This window comes from Borostomias antarcticus, assembly GCF_949987555.1.
Source record: "Borostomias antarcticus genome assembly, chromosome: 13".
Taxonomy (NCBI): Eukaryota; Metazoa; Chordata; class Actinopteri; order Stomiiformes; family Stomiidae; genus Borostomias; species Borostomias antarcticus.
This window is the reverse complement of record NC_140246.1, coordinates 5,075,448-5,092,986: the sequence shown is the minus strand read 5'-3', so window position 1 is coordinate 5,092,986 and position 17,539 is coordinate 5,075,448. Positions and strand designations below refer to the sequence as shown.

Sequence of the window (17,539 nt, the reverse complement as noted above, 5' to 3'; positions counted from 1 at the left end):
CCTACCGTCGTCATGTTCCCTACCGTCGTCATGTTCCCTACCGTCGTCATGTTCCCTACCGTCGTCATGTTCCCTACCGTCGTCATGTTCCCTACAGCCGTCATGTTCCCTACCGTCGTCATGTTCCCTACAGCCGTCATGTTCCCTACCGTCGTCATGTTCCCTACCGTCGTCATGTTCCCTACCGTCGTCATGTTCCCTACCATCATCATGTTCCCTACCGTCGTCATGTTCCCTACCGTCGTCATGTTCCCTACCGTCGTCATGTTCCCTACCGTCGTCATGTTCCATACTGTCGTCATGTTCCCTACCGTCGTCATGTTCCCTACCGTCGTCATGTTCCCTACCGTCGTCATGTTCCATACTGTCGTCATGTTCCATACTGTCGTCAGGTTCCATACTGTCGCAATACAAAGGCTGGACTGGTCCTCCCATTTACTAAAGTGTAGAAGAGACCGATGAGCCTCTCTTCCCTCTGCCCAGAAATGCATGGATCAGCGCGAGCGCTTGCTGGGGCAGCAGAGGGACACCCAGGCCTCCCTGGAGCGCCTCAAGGCCCTCATCAGGCTGATCCAGCGGGACCAGATGATCCAGGTCACCATGACAGCCACCACCACCACGGGCGCCTCCCTGCTCTCCCTGCCCTGGATCAAACCCGCCGGCGCCGCCGCGTCGCCCCCCGCAGGACCCTCCATGCTACTGCAGAAGAGCCTGCCCCACCAGACCCAGACCCAGGGGAACAACTGACCCCCCCCCCCCGGCCGCGTCCGTCTGCGAGCGTTCGTAGCGCAGTCTTCAGCCAAGTGTGGCGCCCGCCAGCCAGCCCCGCCGCAGGTCACCTCATCCAACGATGTCAAAGACCAGGCCTTTTTTTTTTGTTGGACACGCCTGAGGCGACGCCATGGAAACCATTGAATAATATCTAACCATAGGGTTTTTTTCAAGAGCTGTTGGGGAGGGGGAGGGGGGGGCGTATAAAATGTACACAAAAAAACAAACTATATCCTCCATTTGATTCATAAGTATTTTTTAAACTTAACACCTACAGTGCTTACGAGATTTCTTTTATAATTTGTTATTTTTTAATTTATTAAATGTTCTTGGCCTTAATGTATTTATGACAAAAGAGTTAGATCAGAGCTCCCACAGCAATATGGAATAGGTGTTCTGTGGGGCCCAAATGATTTTTACTTTTTTTTTTTAAACTGGTATAATTATTGTTCTGCATATAGTGAGAGAGAACATTAGAATAGTATTACAGTAGTTGCAAATAAACAGTGGGATTATGAAAGTGAAAGGACTGTACATTGATATATGGGAGTAGTTATGGTTGTTCTCATTCTCCTAGGGACAATGTTTGCCATAATAATTCAGGTGACTGAGGGATGGGGAAGTTGTTTTTCATTGTGTATGTACGTTTAAGCATACGAGCCTTCAAAACAAAACAGAGAATAACTTTTTTTCAGTATTAATAGAGTTAAAGTCAAAGAAAAATGTATTTAAGATAACTACAGAATTTAGCATTTCTAGAGAATTTAGTATTTTCATGCTGATGCCCGTTGATGAATACTGAGTTGGAGTATTCAAGGAGGATCACTGTACATACCTTGTATTGTTACTGCAGATCTTTCTGTTTTTACTGACTCACGACAACCCCAAGGTGTTTCCTTTAGACCCAGATGCGCTCAAAAGCGGACATTTTGAAGGGCCATTTGAGTTCCTGTGTTTGTGTAATAACATCATTCGATCCCTTGACCCTTTTCCCTTCACCAGTATAGAAAATATGCCAAAAAACCTTACATTTTTGTACTGGGGACGACATCCATCCAAACGGTCTGTTGTGATACTTTCCCTGTCTGTTCTATTTTATTTAATTTTGTATCATTCTTGCTCTCAACACTTTTTTACTCTCATGTGACGTTCTTCTATGATTGAGATTTTACAGAGGGGAGCTTATTTGTGCTTTCTCTCATTCATTGTCTGCTACATGGGACAAATGAACACTGCCTCAAGGACAAGTAGATCAATCCAGGGTTTCTTTCTGTACACACACACGCGCCCACACACACACACACACACAAACACACACACACACGACACCAGTCAGCTGGATTGAGGACAGCAGCTTGGTCATCTGCAAATGTGTTTTGTCTTGTTGGTTTCTACGGTTAGAGAGTAGTCTTCCTGCTCCTTCAGCGAGGTCCAGAATAACAGTCACTGTCAGGTTTTCTTGGGTTTGCAGGATCCATATAAATTGCAGGATCTATAAATGCACACTAAACGGAATGAAAATGACAGCAAATTATTCAGCCTAAGAAAATTCCAATTCATATCAACAAGGGCCTGGGCCCTGGAGTTACCGTGCAAGAGATATCTGGAGTTACCGTGGAAGAGATATCTGGAGTTACCGTGGAAGAGATATCTGGAGTTACCGTGGAAGAGATATCTGGAGTTACCGCGTAAGAGATATCTGGAGTTACCGTGTAAGAGATATCTGGAGTTACCGCGCAAGAGATATGGCCAGCTTAGCGAACAGAAAATGCGGGACTGCTAATGACCAAGGCCTGTCTGGCCTCACCTGCGACGCCCCCCCAGGGGCCTCTGGGAAAGAGAGTTCCAGTCAAGCAATACGATGTACTACGTGTTGGATGGCAAGGCTGCTGTAGCCAGGATGAGTCTGCTCTTATCTGTGGTTCTACTCAGCACGCAGGGCGCCGCCTCCTCATACTGTGCATGGGATGAGGTGGAACCTTGGATGAGATCGATTCTGTCCGCATCTCGTCTTGGGCCTGTCTAGTTCACAGAATGAGGGCTACGCCGAGAGGTCACCCTGTCACTCGGAACACACGGGCTGTCCCGTCAAGATCGGCCATCCTATCAAGATCAACATCCATATCTGTCACAACACACGGGAGGGCTCTTCAAATAAACACCAGACTTTCATCAACATCAAGCTTGCCTTTCTAAATGAACAAAAGTAGTTGACTCTCACACTAGGGGAATCACAGAGCGATAAACAAAGCAGGTCAGATAGTGTTTGGTCTTTCCCGTCTGGGAGGCTCGTCAGTAGCATACAGAACCGATTCTTGCATCGGGCCGACGTGCACAAGCCAGTACCAGAGTGCACGCCGGGCGGGGCACATGACGCGCCCTCCCCATACGTATAGTCACGCACGGGCAGATGTGAGGAGCCGATGATGGAAGGCTGCTGAGTTACAGCAGAACCACTCGGAAGGGAACCCAATACCGCCAGTATGAGATGAGATGGATGTGAGAGATGAGAACCATATCTGTCCTGCAAGTTTGCATCAACAAGTGTGCCCTTCATACATGATCTCCACCCCCCCCCACCCCATAGTCCTCTGCCCATTTCCAGAATCTTCTCCGGGGAGAAACTGTGCCGCGCATATTATACAGATCTATTTTAATACACTCGACACAAAAACGTTTGAACAAATACGATTTTAAAAACAACCTTTTTTTATATTCTTTTATCAACGAACAAAAAGAAAAGAAACACTGGATTTTTGTTGTTTTCCAATTATGCATTCTGACTTAATGTTCAGTGTATTCCCTTTGCCATTAGGGGGCGGTAGCAAGGGAGCAAGGAGAAAGCGACAACAGTTAGTAGATGAAGATGGAAAGGTCTGTTGGCTGTTGAAGTAGTGTTGTTTCTTGGTCATGACTAAGGGAACTGTCCAGTGGATAGCGTGTATAGGAAAGTGTTTGTCTTGCATATGCCAATGTAGTTTTTCTTCATTATGATTGACATTAAAAAGTTGATTGATGGAAGTTGGTAAATGGTAAAGAGTAGTATCACTTTTTTTGTACCAAGTTCTTATGAAAAATTGAATCATTAATAAACAAAATTCAAGAACAACCCTGTTGTGCAATGATATTTTTTTTTATGTGTGTGTGTGCCACCATGTCACTTCCATGTTCTTGGTACAGGTCACTGATAATTAATTATATATAGGATTGTCCTCACTTTGGACACTAGGTTTATGGATTTGACTACTGCCACCACAAATGCTGTCTGTGTTTCAATAAATAAGTTTACAAGATCAAGCGACGTAACCCAGTGCATTGAAAACATACTGCACAGACGCAAACAGACAGTGTATCAGAACATAGTGTTGAAGACGGTGTGGCAGGCTATGCAACATGAAGAATACAGTGAAAGTATTTGGACACGGCTTTCAGTACAGTGACATACCGTACGTATCTAGTAACATACATATTTCAAAGCAGCAATACAGGTTTGAAGGACAATGACAACATTAATTACTTGGCAAGTGTAGTGATTATGTTTTGCGTTGCACCTTTCTTAGTACAGACTGATGGAACACTGCCGTCTCGGTGTCCAAACACAATGGCATTATAGAATGGGGGGGGGGGGGGGGGGGCAGCACAGTTGAAAAAATGACACCTACATGAAAGCTTTTGCTTGTACCCTCTAGTGCTGGGAAAGCAGAACTGTAGACTGTGTATTCATATTCAGGGGACATGGAGAGGGGGGAGGGGAGAGTGAGAGAGAGGGGGGGGGGTGGAGAGGGAGAGCCAATGAAAGAATAAGTGTTTTAATTCTAAACGGCTACTGTCAACTGTCTTTGTATCCCAGGGGGGCAGGCGCACTGTGCAAATCGCTTCTCTCCGTCAAGGTTAATCGTCGTGAGCACTGCTTGGTGTGTCGCTTTAAGTTGCCATGGAAACCCCGGCTCCACTAAAGACAGTTTTGACTGAAGTGTTCAACAGGGGGAGGGCGCTCCGCGACGTCATACTCCCACGCCTCCATCGTCACGGTGCACTTTCAGCTGGCAACGTCAATTCAGTGTTAACATTTTGACAAGGCTGCGTCTGTCGTTCCACAGGTGCGGCCTCCGGACAGTCTCGCGTCACGTCAGGCAGATCTTAGAGTTAATCCAAAATTCCTGTACCCTCGTCCCAAAAATCCCTGTGATGCTTAAATCAGGCTCAGGTACGGCCTATGAGCAGAGGAGTGGTGTGTGTGTGTGTGTGTGTGTGTGTGTGACCAGGGGCCAGGAGGAGCAGGTGTGCTAGGTCTTGCGCTGGCTAGCTGGTTCAGGGTGTTACCTGTCGGGGCGGGTGGGGTGAGGTTCAGGGTGTTACCTGTCGGGGCGGGTGGGGTGAGGTTGAGGGTGTTACCTGTCCGGGCAGGTGAGGTTCAGGGTGTTACCTGTCGGGGCGGGTGGGGTGAGGTTGAGGGTGTTACCTGTCGGGGCGGGTGGGGTGAGGTTCAGGGGGTTACCTGTCGGGGCGGGTGGGGTGAGGTTGAGGGTGTTACCTGTCGGGGCGGGTGGGGTGAGGTTGAGGGTGTTACCTGTCGGGGCGGGTGGGGTGAGGTTCAGGGTGTTACCTGTCGGGGCGGGTGGGGTGAGGTTGAGGGTGTTACCTGTCGGGGCGGGTGGGGTGAGGTTCAGGGTGTTACCTGTCGGGGCGGGTGGGGTGAGGTTCAGGGTGTTACCTGTCGGGGCGGGTGGGGTGAGGTTCAGGGTGTTACCTGTCGGGGCGGGTGGGGTGAGGTTCAGGGTGTTACCTGTCGGGGCGGGTGGGGTGAGGTTCAGGGTGTTACCTGTCGGGGCGGGTGGGGTGAGGTTCAGGGTGTTACCTGTCGGGGCGGGTGGGGTGAGGTTCAGGGTGTTACCTGTCGGGGCGGGTGGGGTGAGGTTCAGGGTGTTACCTGTCGGGGCGGGTGGGGTGAGGTTGAGGGTGTTACCTGTCGGGGCGGGTGGGGTGAGGTTCAGGGTGTTACCTGTCGGGGCGGGTGGGGTGAGGTTGAGGGTGTTACCTGTCGGGGCGGGTGGGGTGAGGTTCAGGGTGTTACCTGTCGGGGCGGGTGGGGTGAGATTCAGGGTGTTACCTGTCGGGGCGGGTGGGGTGAGGTTCAGGGTGTTACCTGTCGGGGCGGGTGGGGTGAGGTTGAGGGTGTTACCTGTCGGGGCGGGTGGGGTGAGGTTCAGGGTGTTACCTGTCGGGGCGGGTGGGGTGAGGTTCAGGGTGTTACCTGTTGGGGCGGGTGGGGTGAGGTTCAGGGTGTTACCTGTCGGGGCGGGTGGGGTGAGGTTCAGGGTGTTACCTGTCGGGGCAGGTGAGGTTCAGGGTGTTACCTGTCGGGGCGGGTGGGGTGAGGTTCAGGGTGTTACCTGTCGGGGCGGGTGGGGTGAGGTTCAGGGTGTTACCTGTCGGGGCAGGTGAGGTTCAGGGGGTTACCTGTCGGGGCGGGTGGGGTGAGGTTCAGGGGGTTACCTGTCCGGGCAGGTGAGGTTCAGGGTGTTACCTGTCGGGGCGGGTGGGGTGAGGTTCAGGGTGTTACCTGTCGGGGCGGGTGGGGTGAGGTTCAGGGGGTTACCTGTCCGGGCAGGTGAGGTTCAGGGTGTTACCTGTCGGGGCGGGTGGGGTGAGGTTCAGGGTGTTACCTGTCGGGGCGGGTGAGGTTCAGGGTGTTACCTGTCCGGGCAGGTGAGGTTCAGGGTGTTACCTGTCGGGGCGGGCAGCGGGAGCTGAAGATGGTGTGGTAGTGCTCTATCAGGTGCTGGGTGAAGATGTGGATGGGGGTGAGGGCGCCCAGGGACACCGAGCCCTGGGGGGGGCGGACCAGGTTCACCCCCAGGACGCACGCCAGGTTGGACGGGCTCATCTTGTTGACGATGCTCTGCTGTGACACCTGGTGTGGGGTGGGGTGGGGGGAATCATGACAGAGAGCTGAAATGACAACAGCAGGTTCCCCAGAAAACAAACCAATCCTGTTTCAGTGGCAGGCTCAGCGCAACCAGAGGTGGGGTAAGAACCCGTGGCCCAACCTCGCCCAGAGAGAACAACAGGATGAACTATTACATGAATAAGAGCCAGGTGGTTCATCCTGGAGAGGAAATGTTGTTCCTGGATTCTGTCTCTGATCACACATCTATTGTTCTAGTAAAATAAATAAAGAAAAAAAATGGCCTTGTTCTGCTCTCTGGGTCAGTGCGCCAGCTCCCCCATACAGTATATATACAGTATATATATAATCCATCCATACTGCTATCTTGCCTAATCCTTATACTCTATAGATCGGTACTTTTTGTGTGATTGGTAAATTGTGTATTGTAGTTTATCTGTATATAATGAGCACATCTTGGAGCCGGCAGCAACATTTCACTGAGACTGCACACTGTACATTACATGTGATCAATTAAAGAGTCTTGAATTTTGAGACTGTACCACCACCACTACCACCATCTTGAGACTATGCTATTACCCTCCGCTCTCCCTGATTAAACCGTCACTTGTCGGGGAGGACTAATGGCGTCCGGAGGGGATATCAGGGAGAGATTATACAGTAGCTGTGTATTGATCCTCCTCAGAGGGTCCGAGCAGTGCTGCGCTAGCGTCGGGGCGCTGAGTGTGGGAACGGGGCAGCCAGGTGAAACCCAGCGTCGGTCGGCTGGAGAGTCTGCCGTGTGCAATAGGGGAGTGCACTGGCTCCCTGTTCGCTTCAGGGTTGACTTCACACACTCCAGCTAGAGCACTGAGGTCATCAACGGCTCCAACTGGATGCAGTGGCTGCCCCGAAGCTGTGGAACAGCCTGCCGCTACAAATTGGGTCTGCCCAGACCCTAGACATGTTTAAATCACAGCTAAAGACTCACCTGTTTTCATTGGCTTTCTAAGGCTAGTTAAGCCATACTGTACATCCCTGGCTCTGCTATGACTGTGTTGTTTTTAAATGGTGCACTTTTATATTCAGTATTGTTTGTTTTTATTTTATTTATACTGTAAAGCACTTTGGTGCAACTTCGGTTGATTTTAAATGTGCTATATAACCAAAGTTGACTATATTGAATAAAGTGTTTTATAACACTGATTAAGTGGCATCATAACAGTTAGTGCTACGTAACGCTTGACTGATATCTTAATATCTCTCATGCATAAGAATCACATCTATAGCCTTCACGCCATGTTGCTATGCATGAGAAAAGTGTGTGTGTGCACGTGTGTGTGACTTACCATATGTAGGAAGCACACCAGGTACTTCAGCACAATGAAGTTGTGTTCAGGCATGCTCTCCACAATCTGTTTACAGGTGATCACTCTCAGACTGCTCTCCACTCCTGAAACAGTAGAGAATAGAACATCCATGTGTTCTTTGTACCTGGAAATAACTAGAATAATGTAGAATTTGACACCGAACTCTCTCTCTCTCTGTGTGTGTGTGTGTGTGTGACAGGCAGCCCTGTACAATCCATCATGTGGACCCATCAGTCTCCTCACCTCCACGGATCTCTCTGCTTCAACAGTCTCCCTGTCTCCACTCATCTCCATTAAAGTCTAAGCACTTGAGTCGCTGTCTTCTTCATGCACCTGCTACGGGCTAATTATCGACCCGATCGCCGTGGGAAACGGCTGTGAGGGGAATTGCACTTGACCGTTTGTGTGACAGATGGCGGCGCATCTTTGTAACAAATGACCCACCGGGCGGCCTCGCCGTGGAACAGATGCGCCACGTCACGTACAACGCATACCTGTAGCCTTCTACATCCCGCCGGTCTGGCCGGCGAGACAGGCTTCCGGAAGGGCCGGTCTGGGCTACGCCTGGTATGTGAGGCCGGATCCAGTTTAAGACTCTGGTACTAGCCTACAGGGTAATGAAAGGAACAGCTCCCTCCTACCTCCAGGCCATGGTGAAACCCTACACCCCCCTTCCGACCGCTACGCTCTGGTTGCCCCGTCACTCCGAGGCCCCTGCGGTCGATGGGTCGGTCACGGCTCTTCTCTGTCCTGGCCCCGCAGAGGTGGAATGAACTGCCCACTGACGTCAGGACAGTCAGGACATATTTCGCCGCAGGCTCAAAAACTCATCTCTTCAAGAAGTACTACCACAATCCTCCTCCCTCTTAAGCACCTATTGTATTTTTAGTTTTCTATTCTTGCACTTTGCCTTCAGCACTAGATTATCTTCTTAGTCACTTGTTTTAAAAAGGAGAAGTACTTCTTTCTGGTGAGTTCTGGCGAGTAGTAGTACATTGGCTTTTCCTACGTTAAATGCAATTATTGTAAGTCGCTTTGGATAAAAGTGTCAGCTCAATGACTAATGTAATGGATACTCACGGACAATGTCCTGCACCTGGTCGTACAGGGCAAAGGTCAGCAGCGGCTCGGGCAGCTCTCGGAGGAAGGTCTTCAGGATGACGGCGGGGACGTGGACGTCACCGTGTGCCTCGAAGCTCACCGGCTTCCCTGGGGATGTGGGCGGGGCCGACGCAGGGTCATAGAGAGGACATACACTAAAGACCAAGATCTTAACACTTCTTTGATCTTTTTTTTGTATTTATTTTGATTTTGTGTATTTTGTATTTATATTTGTATGTTTGCATTTATATTTTATCGTGTGTGTTTTGTACTCAGGGCATTCATAAATCTCTGTCTTAATGGGACTCCCTGCTTAAATAAAAATGTAAAAACAAAGTCATAACACATGACCGTAGATGCAGGCTGTCTGTGCAGTATGTGCGACTTCATGCTTCAGTATATCTGCAGTCCAAACTACAAATGGGTATTGAACCCAACCCTGATAGCAGTACATGTATGTGTGTGTGTGTATATATACTGTATAAAAAGCATTGTGCTGTATGTAGGCTAGCAAAGGATTGACTATTTGATCTCCATAAGTAAGTGGGAGGGTTAATTAAGTGGAAACTTGACTGAAATGGACACTATCTACACTATCTGTGTGTGTGTGTGTGTGTGTGTGTGTGTGGGTGTGTGTGTTTGTGATGGCATCTGAGCCAGTGGAGATTGAGCATTATTGATCCCACTTCCTGGTAGAGGGAGATAAGGAGTCGTGGTGCCGGGAGACCCTAGAGGCACTCACCCTGGTTATAGAGTTTCTGGATGTCCTTGATGAGCTGGACGCGTGCAGACCTCCTGAAGATGCCCTCTGTCTGGAGCCCTGACCACACGGGGGGGAGAGAGGTTTGGGTTTTGCTGGTTTTAAACTATTACTTTAATTTAAAGGCGCAGTGTGTCATTTTTTGCGGCATCTAGTGGTGAGTTTGCAGATTGCAACCACCTGAATGCAGTTACATGGTGCAATATGGCGGCCTCCGTGGAAGGACCCACTCCCCATGTCGATAAAAATGGCTCATTCTAAGCTAACGAAAATCTTTTTTCATGGGATTATACACTAAACACTATTAAAACATACTTGTGAATATTATATTCCATTTCTGCCAAGTCTACACAAAATTCTGCCACAAAATTCGACACATTGATCCCTCAAGACGTTATTGCTAGCTAGGAGAGCCGAATCGGCGCTCTCCGCTTTGTTTAGCCTACTCACTGCTGCCGCCCATGTCGGGGATGATGCATTACATCTTAAATGGTGTTGAGAGACTTTAAGATGTAATGCATCATCCCCGACATGGGCGGCAGCAGTGAGTAGGCTAAACAAAGCGGAGAGCGCCGATTCGCCGGTAGAAGAAGACAGTCGATGCGCTGTGGATATAAAACATTAAGTGTACAAAATTTTCCTTTTATTTGAAAGGTGGGGGACTACAAACTGTAGCGACTAAGAAGAAAAGGCTTTCATCTTTCCAACGATGTGTTTACTTTGGTGAGTAACGAAACGGTTTTGTCTGTAGACTCGGACGACCGGGCCGATGAAGCGCTTTCATAGGCAAATTGCATTGAGAGTAACAGGGCGTTATCCATAGGATATCCCCCTGGACCAGGTCTAGGAGAGCCATAGCATACTGAGTCATCCCCGAGCTGTTCAGAAGTGATTGCATTTGCAGTCACACACGCTATGACAACATGATGACCGTTGTGTCATCATGAGAGAGTTGTGGGCTCCTACCTCTCTCTTTTAGATAGGTGACAGTCTCGGAGACAACAGGTGGGATCACAGCACCTTTATTCTTCTCCAGGATGCTGTCGAGGAAGCACTTCCAGTTCAGCACCAATTAACACGACACAATCATCTTAGACGGCATTATCATGGTTAGAATATCACTCTCAGTCTGTAAGAGCAGACTATGATAAAAGTGAAAACTTACTACTGCAGACTGACTCCGAACTGCTGGGTGGGGAGAGGCGGTCGGGGGGGAGGGGACTTCACCGGGGGAGGGGGGCCGCCCTTCTGAGCTGCCCGTAACCTCTCATCGTGTCTGCGGAATAAAACACGGGGGTGGAGGGGGGGGGTCACCGTGGCTGTGTGAAGCATAGATATGAATACGAGATGACTCGTAACGGATTGAGCAGCGCAAAATACGGCTGCTATATTGGTCCGGTACCGCTGTCACGTGACAACCCTCCTCAGCAGTTTGTCAGTATAAGTAACCCTGCATCAAGAGATAACATGGAATAAGTGGAAAAAAATAGTTTTGTCTTTGAACTATCCATAACAGTCAAATGACATAAATAAATAAAATCAAAAATTACAAAGTGCAAAACAGCAGCATCCAACAGTTTTAGTTTTTATCCATCAGCTAACAACTATCTATTTATCAACTAGGCCTACCTACAGTCTTGTATTTATTTACAAAAAAAGAAATCGGCTCTCAGTTGGGAGCCAGCTCCCATCGTTAAAAGAGCCAGTACATAGAGCCATATCGTTCGCGACCGACCCATCACTAGTTCACTCGCGGAGCTCCGTACCGGACCAAGACGGCGGCCGCGTTTTTCGTCCGGCAGCAATCAAATCAACGTCAATGCGGCGTCTAGTATATATGTATATGGTAGTATATATGTATATGGTGTGCAGACCCAAGAGGGACTGAGATCGGTGGTTCTTCTCAGTCGGGGTTCGGGGATTCAGGTTCGGGGGACGCGTACCTGAGGACGTCCGGGGGGATGATGAGCTGCTCGTGGCCGAGGTGTTCTCGGAGCTCGGCCAGGTAGTTGACGTACGTCAGCTTCTTACCGAACTTGTGGCTGTGCGTGACGGCAAGGGGGGTCGACAGGAGAGTGAGGGGAGGTCGCTGGCAGGTGGATCTGATTGGGAGACGTCTTTAAGGCGGTCCCTTACCTTATGAGGGGTTTAAATATGTTCCAGATGATTCTGATGAAGTTTGTTGGGTGGACGACGTAGAGCGCTTTCAGGTTCTTTTTGTACCTAAAACATGATACAACATGTCACCATGGAATGTTATGGAACCCCCCCAAGACATTTGTACCTTCAAAAAATGTGTCAAGACAAGTTAACCCCCCCCATCACCCATCTGCCTTAAATCATTAAGCAGAGCTTTTAATAGAGCAGCTCTCAGGGGAAGAGCTAAATGATGAGCCTGAAAGTCTAATGTAAACACACTTCATCCTGGGGAAGCTCTGCTCCGTGGAGGCTGGTGTGCTGGAGGGTAGTGTGTGTGTATGTGTGTGGGGTGTGTGTGTGTGTATGTGCGTGTGTGTATGTGTGTGGGGTGTGTGTGTGTGTGTGTGTGTGTGTGTGTGGGGTGTTTGTGTATGTGTGTGGGGTGTGTGTGTGTGTGCGTGTGTATGTATGTGTGTGTGTGGGGTGAGTGTGTGTGTGTGGGGTGTGTGTGTGTGTGCGCATGTGTGTGTGTGTGTGTGCGTGTGTGTGTGTGTGTGCGTGTATGTGTGTGTGTGTATGTGTGTGTGTGTGTTGGAGAGGCCATGGTGACGTACTTCCTGTCAAACTCCCTGTAGGCGTCGCGGAGCCAGCGCAGAGAGGGTTTGTTGTTGCTGCGCAGGCCGTGGTGGAAGTACACCACCGTGTAGTCGCTCTCCACGTACCGGTCCAGAGTGAACTTCAGGTACCTGCGAACAGGCGGGCTGGAGACATCAGTCTGTCGCTGAGGTGACTGAGCTGAGCTCAGTGGTGTCCGAGTAGTAGGTAAACACACAGAGAATCAACCACGCAGAACTATATATGCCATTACACGATAAAGAAAGATCTGCTAATATCCGTAGAGAGAGAGAGAGAGACACACAGACAGACAGTCACCCTCTCACTCACTCTCTTTCACTCACTCACTCACTCACTCACTCACTCACTCACTCACTCACTCACTCACTCACTCACTCACTCACTCACTCACTCACTCACTCACTCACCCACTCACTCACTCTAATAGGCGATGGTGGTTGAGCTGGTGGGAGGGGGGCATGCAGCAGCTACTGAAGATTACCAGCTTCCTGCCATAATTGTCATCCCCTGGGGAGGGGGCAGAGAGAGGGGGAGAGAGACAGGGGAAGCATCAGTGACCATGTACAGTAATCCCCCCTCAACCCATGCCTTCCTCCACCCCTCGCTCATACAGAGTCTGATCTCAGAGCCCCCAGCCATGTGAACCTGGGACACGTTGATTTTGATAAGCTCGTCCAGCTCTTTGGCAGTAATCAGGGAACAGGCTCAAGTCAACACAGCTAATGGGAAAAGGCTTTGTCCGTGAACGTTATTATAAACAGATGCTGTCGAACTGAACTCGTTATCTCTGTTTAGTGATGCGAGTGGTAACTACAATGGAAAACTTTATCCATTGGGTACATCTGGGGTGGGGGAACACAAGCGGATCCAGCTTTTCCTGCTTTGGATGGGGATCCAGCTTTTCCTGCTTTGAGTTGGACTTTGTCTTGTACAACTTAACAACAGAAAAGCTTAATACAAAAGCGTCTTTCATGCCAGCATAACTGCATACCCAGTCTCAGGTATTAGCATGGACCCCAGGAAGAATAGCTGTTGCCTTGTTTGTAACAACTAACGGGGATCCAAATAAACAACAATAAACAACAACAATACCAACGAACGGCTGGGGAGGCTGTCACACACCAGGGTGTCCCGCTCACCTGTCACCTGGAGGATTCCGTGGCGAGCCACGTCGTAGTACGGGTGTGACGAGTCCGGGCTGGCCCTGCTCCCGGGGGGCGGGGGGACGGGGGGGCGCCCCCTCAGGTCCCTCTGCTCCTCCGCGGCCTCCTCCTCCTCCTCCTTCTGAAGTTCTGATGGGAGGAAGGGTCAGATCAGAAATAAGGTTGGCCTGAGGCATTCTGGGTAATCAGATATGCTGTTGTAATGCTTTTTTTTTTACAGAGTAGTCTTTACAGAAATACATCACTGATGTAACACTTTTGTTGACAATAATAAGGAAACAATGTAGCGCTAACATACTGTAGGCGTTTCCCATCACTGAATTCACGTTTCCTATCACTGAATTCACGTTTCCTATCACTGAATTCACGTTTCCTATCACTGAATTCACGTTTCCCATCACTGAATTCACGTTTGGATTGTTCCCAGAGTCAACGTACCCGCTCCTGTTTTTGCACCTCAGGAAACTGATACACACACAGGAAAAAACTATGCTCTAGTGTCCAAAACTTTGGCTGGAAATTCCAGTTCAATTTGTGGCTCGTATTTGTAATTCTTCTTTTCGGTGGGCAGATAAGCAGACTATAAATACACAGACTGATAGAGGAGAGGAAGTGCCCCGAGGACCAGCTGTTGATTTTGGGTGGACAACGGTCTTCCATGTTCAAGTTTCTTAGCCAAGAGCGTCTCTGTAACGACTTGACAGGGAAAGGGATTCCAAAAGCAGAATACGTGGTCAGGCCAGAGAAATGTGCCCTCCATCTCATGACAATCACTCACTGGACTCAGGACAAACTAGGAAAAGGTAACAGTATCAGATACTACTACACTGTTGGAGGGCGGGAGGAAACAGTTTTCTAACAAGCAGCAAAAGAAAAAACGTTTGCCGACAATTACGTCACACAAAAAGGTTTCTGGTCATTGTCGGTTCTTTCCAGCTCGACTTCCTTGAAGTCATAACGAGAGCGGTCAGTCACACAGCTTGGGCTGAGTGACCTCAAAGCCCATGGCAGAGAGAAAGAGAGAGAGAGAGGTAGAGAGAGTCAGATAGAGAGAAAGTGAGAAAGATTGAGTGGTGCAGGGCATCGAGTGCACTGACTCACAGCCGAGGGAATGTGGTCCGGTCGGGTCCTGCCAGACTGTTTAATTAACAAAGCACATCCAGCAGCAGTACCCCCCTCCAGATGTAATTATGGACTTGGCCAACCTCATCAGGAGAAGGACTTGTCCTCTGTCTTGATGGCTACTTATTGTAAGCTTGCCACGACCAGAAATAGCCTGAGTGTGTGTGGCAGTGACATGGTGCGGAATGTCTAATGGGAACGAGCGGTTTAGAAGAAACACACCTCGTGATTGGTTCCCTGGTTCCGTGGAGTGATTCACTTCCTCTGTGTTTGATAGCCTACCGGTCACAGGCTGACTCACGTTGGGTAAAACCCAAACTGGATGTTGTTGGACTCACTGGCATGGTGAACGAGATCACTACTGAGCAGTGAGGATCTGGATCTGCTTAGTTTACTCATGGGTTTCACAAGTATTGAGCCCAGTTTCTGTTTTTTAAGTGACTTAATGGCCTCCCTTTTGTGAAAATGACAATATATCCCTTGAGTCACCCAACCTATGACTTCATTTGTAATAGCTATATCCTCAGCATGGTCATGGTGTGAAGAAACATGCATTCTCACCTATTTCTGCAAGCTGTTCAAGATCAGTTGCTGAAATCATTGTGGAGGATCTGTATTCACTCGAAGAACTAAGGGGAAAAATATGTTTTATTAGACACAAGCTCTTCATAACAATTTATGTTGATGGCCTACAATGTTTGGATAAAAGAAGAAGTCTGGGACAATATAAAAACAGTGAGGTACAGTACATCCAATCAACTCCTCGCTATGGGATTTCTCAAATACAACTCCAAAACCAACATGAGTGACAGAAGAGGAGGCTTTTTGTTTTTCAATCATTTCCTAACTTGAAGACACAGACTGTGGCATTCCGCAGACCTTGACAGCCACGAGAATCGGAAGTGAAAGCAGGATGATTTCCTTTCAACACGAAAACCCTCTGTGACTTGGAGATAACCGCTCTCTCTCCTGACAGCTGTGCTGCCGCTACAAAGGGCTCAGCAGCATGTGATATGACTGGCAAGCCGGCATCCAGGGAGGGAAATGAAACCCGGCCACATTAGCATAACACACTGGTGACAGTAGCAGCAGGACGTCAAAGACATGCGACTCCAGTTGGTTTGACTGCTGGACTATGATGATACCTGTTCACCAACAGCACATTAGCACAACACTTCATACACTAGTGAGCATTATTAGGTGAATTGTGTTCTCCCAGACGAGAGCGGGTACCCAAACGCTACAAAATGAGACATAGTCGACATTGGCCCGGTTTCCCCGAATGAGTTAAGAAGCACTTAACTCCAAAGTAGCCCACTTCTTAACTCCCATGCAAAGGGTTGCTTAAGAAGGGTTCCTTAAGAGGGTTCTTTATCGGGAAACCCGGCCATTGTCGTTCCAGATTATAAAGTATTTGCAAATATGATCATGTATGTTTGGTGTCATATACTGTAGGCGTAGGCTATTATAACCTGCTAAATGACTGTAATGTTATGTAATGCAGTGTTATAGTAGGCTATGCATGACACAATAATAATAATAGAAAAAAAATCATTCATTCATTCAGTCAGGAATATGCTGAGTCAAAGACGATTGTATTTTTAATCTATATTGGAATGAGCAGAACGGTCATCATGTTAGGCCTACTGATTGCAGATGGTTGATACAAGCAGGAACACCGAAATATAAACTATGTGACTCAAATCGAGTCTATCGTTTGTAGGCGTAAGACTTCTCTTGAGCATATCCGCTGACTGCGTCAGGCCCATTCATGTTTATTCAGTACTAAACCTGCGCAGCGTGTAGCCTAGGGTATGCGGCCTACTTTCAGTTTACATTTAGTCAAACTCAGTTAATTTCTCAACAGTTTGGCAATGGAATAATCCTGCTGGGCATTCCGGTAACGCAGAGGTCGGTCCACGGACAGACTGGGGAGCAGATCACGACTCCCTCAACACCTGGACCGAATTAGAATACCTTGATCACCTCGAATACGTGGAATGACGGAGAAAAAAGTCTTAAGGCTTATCGCATATAAAAACACTAGATAGTTTACATAACAGAAAGAACGTAATAACAGAACTGGAACCTTAATCACCTTACCTTAGTCGTTCCTGTATTGGTCACGGCGCATTTTACGCTGACTGTCTGTCTGGCACTTTCAAAAGTTCCTCAACTCACTACGCTGACAGGCGGGTGACGACTGCGCATGCTCACACATTGAAAAATTCACACAATGATTTGGGATTTAATCCGATTTGTGTTAAATTCACAATTATTATAGTAAGTGTGTAGATTGATAATAAATTCGGTCCATAACCGTCTCTCTTTCCTGATTTTATTTTTATTTTTAAAGTTAAGTCCAGAAATAGCCGAAATACGCACTTTTCCTGGGCAATGAGGAGGAGCAATGAGTCTGTAGATTCTCTCTCAAACTCTCACCAAATAATCACAGCAAATTAAAATACTAGAATAAAAAGAACTCAAAACACACTTACTTTTTGTTTTGTTTTTCTTATTATTTTCATGTATTTTTAATTTCATGTAGTAGGCTATATTTTGGTTTGGTATTATTTGATGGGTAGGCCTG

The 17,539-nt window shown here is 48.3% G+C and overlaps 2 protein-coding genes across 2 annotated transcripts in view; one reads left to right on the top strand and one right to left on the bottom strand.

Moving 5' to 3' along the window:
* phf21b (PHD finger protein 21B) overlaps positions 1-747 on the top strand; it is a gene marked incomplete at both ends in the record, with an annotated part of 64,246 nt that extends 63,499 nt beyond the window's left edge. The window contains one exon of the mRNA XM_084447602.1: positions 484-747. Within this exon, the coding sequence (XP_084303728.1) occupies positions 484-747 (264 nt within the window). The remainder of the gene's footprint in view (positions 1-483) is intronic.
* Positions 748-6,450: 5,703 nt separating this feature from the next.
* On the bottom strand, positions 6,451-17,120 carry LOC311317199 (rho GTPase-activating protein 8-like). Its single transcript, XM_084448239.1, has 13 exons — positions 17,053-17,120; positions 15,511-15,578; positions 13,804-13,956; positions 13,084-13,171; positions 12,643-12,774; positions 12,026-12,112; positions 11,833-11,931; positions 11,055-11,165; positions 10,856-10,929; positions 9,872-9,949; positions 9,109-9,237; positions 8,008-8,111; positions 6,451-6,685 (listed from the first exon to the last, which is right to left on the bottom strand). Exons 2-13 carry the CDS (start codon positions 15,548-15,550, stop codon positions 6,488-6,490), a joined length of 1,293 nt encoding a protein of 430 aa, XP_084304365.1. The 5' UTR covers positions 15,551-15,578; positions 17,053-17,120; the 3' UTR covers positions 6,451-6,487.
* Between the last annotated feature and the right edge of the window lie 419 nt (positions 17,121-17,539).

Coding starts and splice junctions, on each gene's coding strand:
- LOC311317199 (XM_084448239.1), bottom strand. CDS start 15,550: ATGATTTCAGCAACTGATCTTGAACAGCTTGCAGAAATAG. Junction 11,932..12,025: donor ATATTTAAACCCCTCATAAG/GTAAGGGACCGC, acceptor CGTCACGCACAG/CCACAAGTTCGGTAAGAAGC. Junction 9,950..10,855: donor CACCTATCTAAAAGAGAGAG/GTAGGAGCCCAC, acceptor CCGTGTGGTCAG/GGCTCCAGACAGAGGGCATC.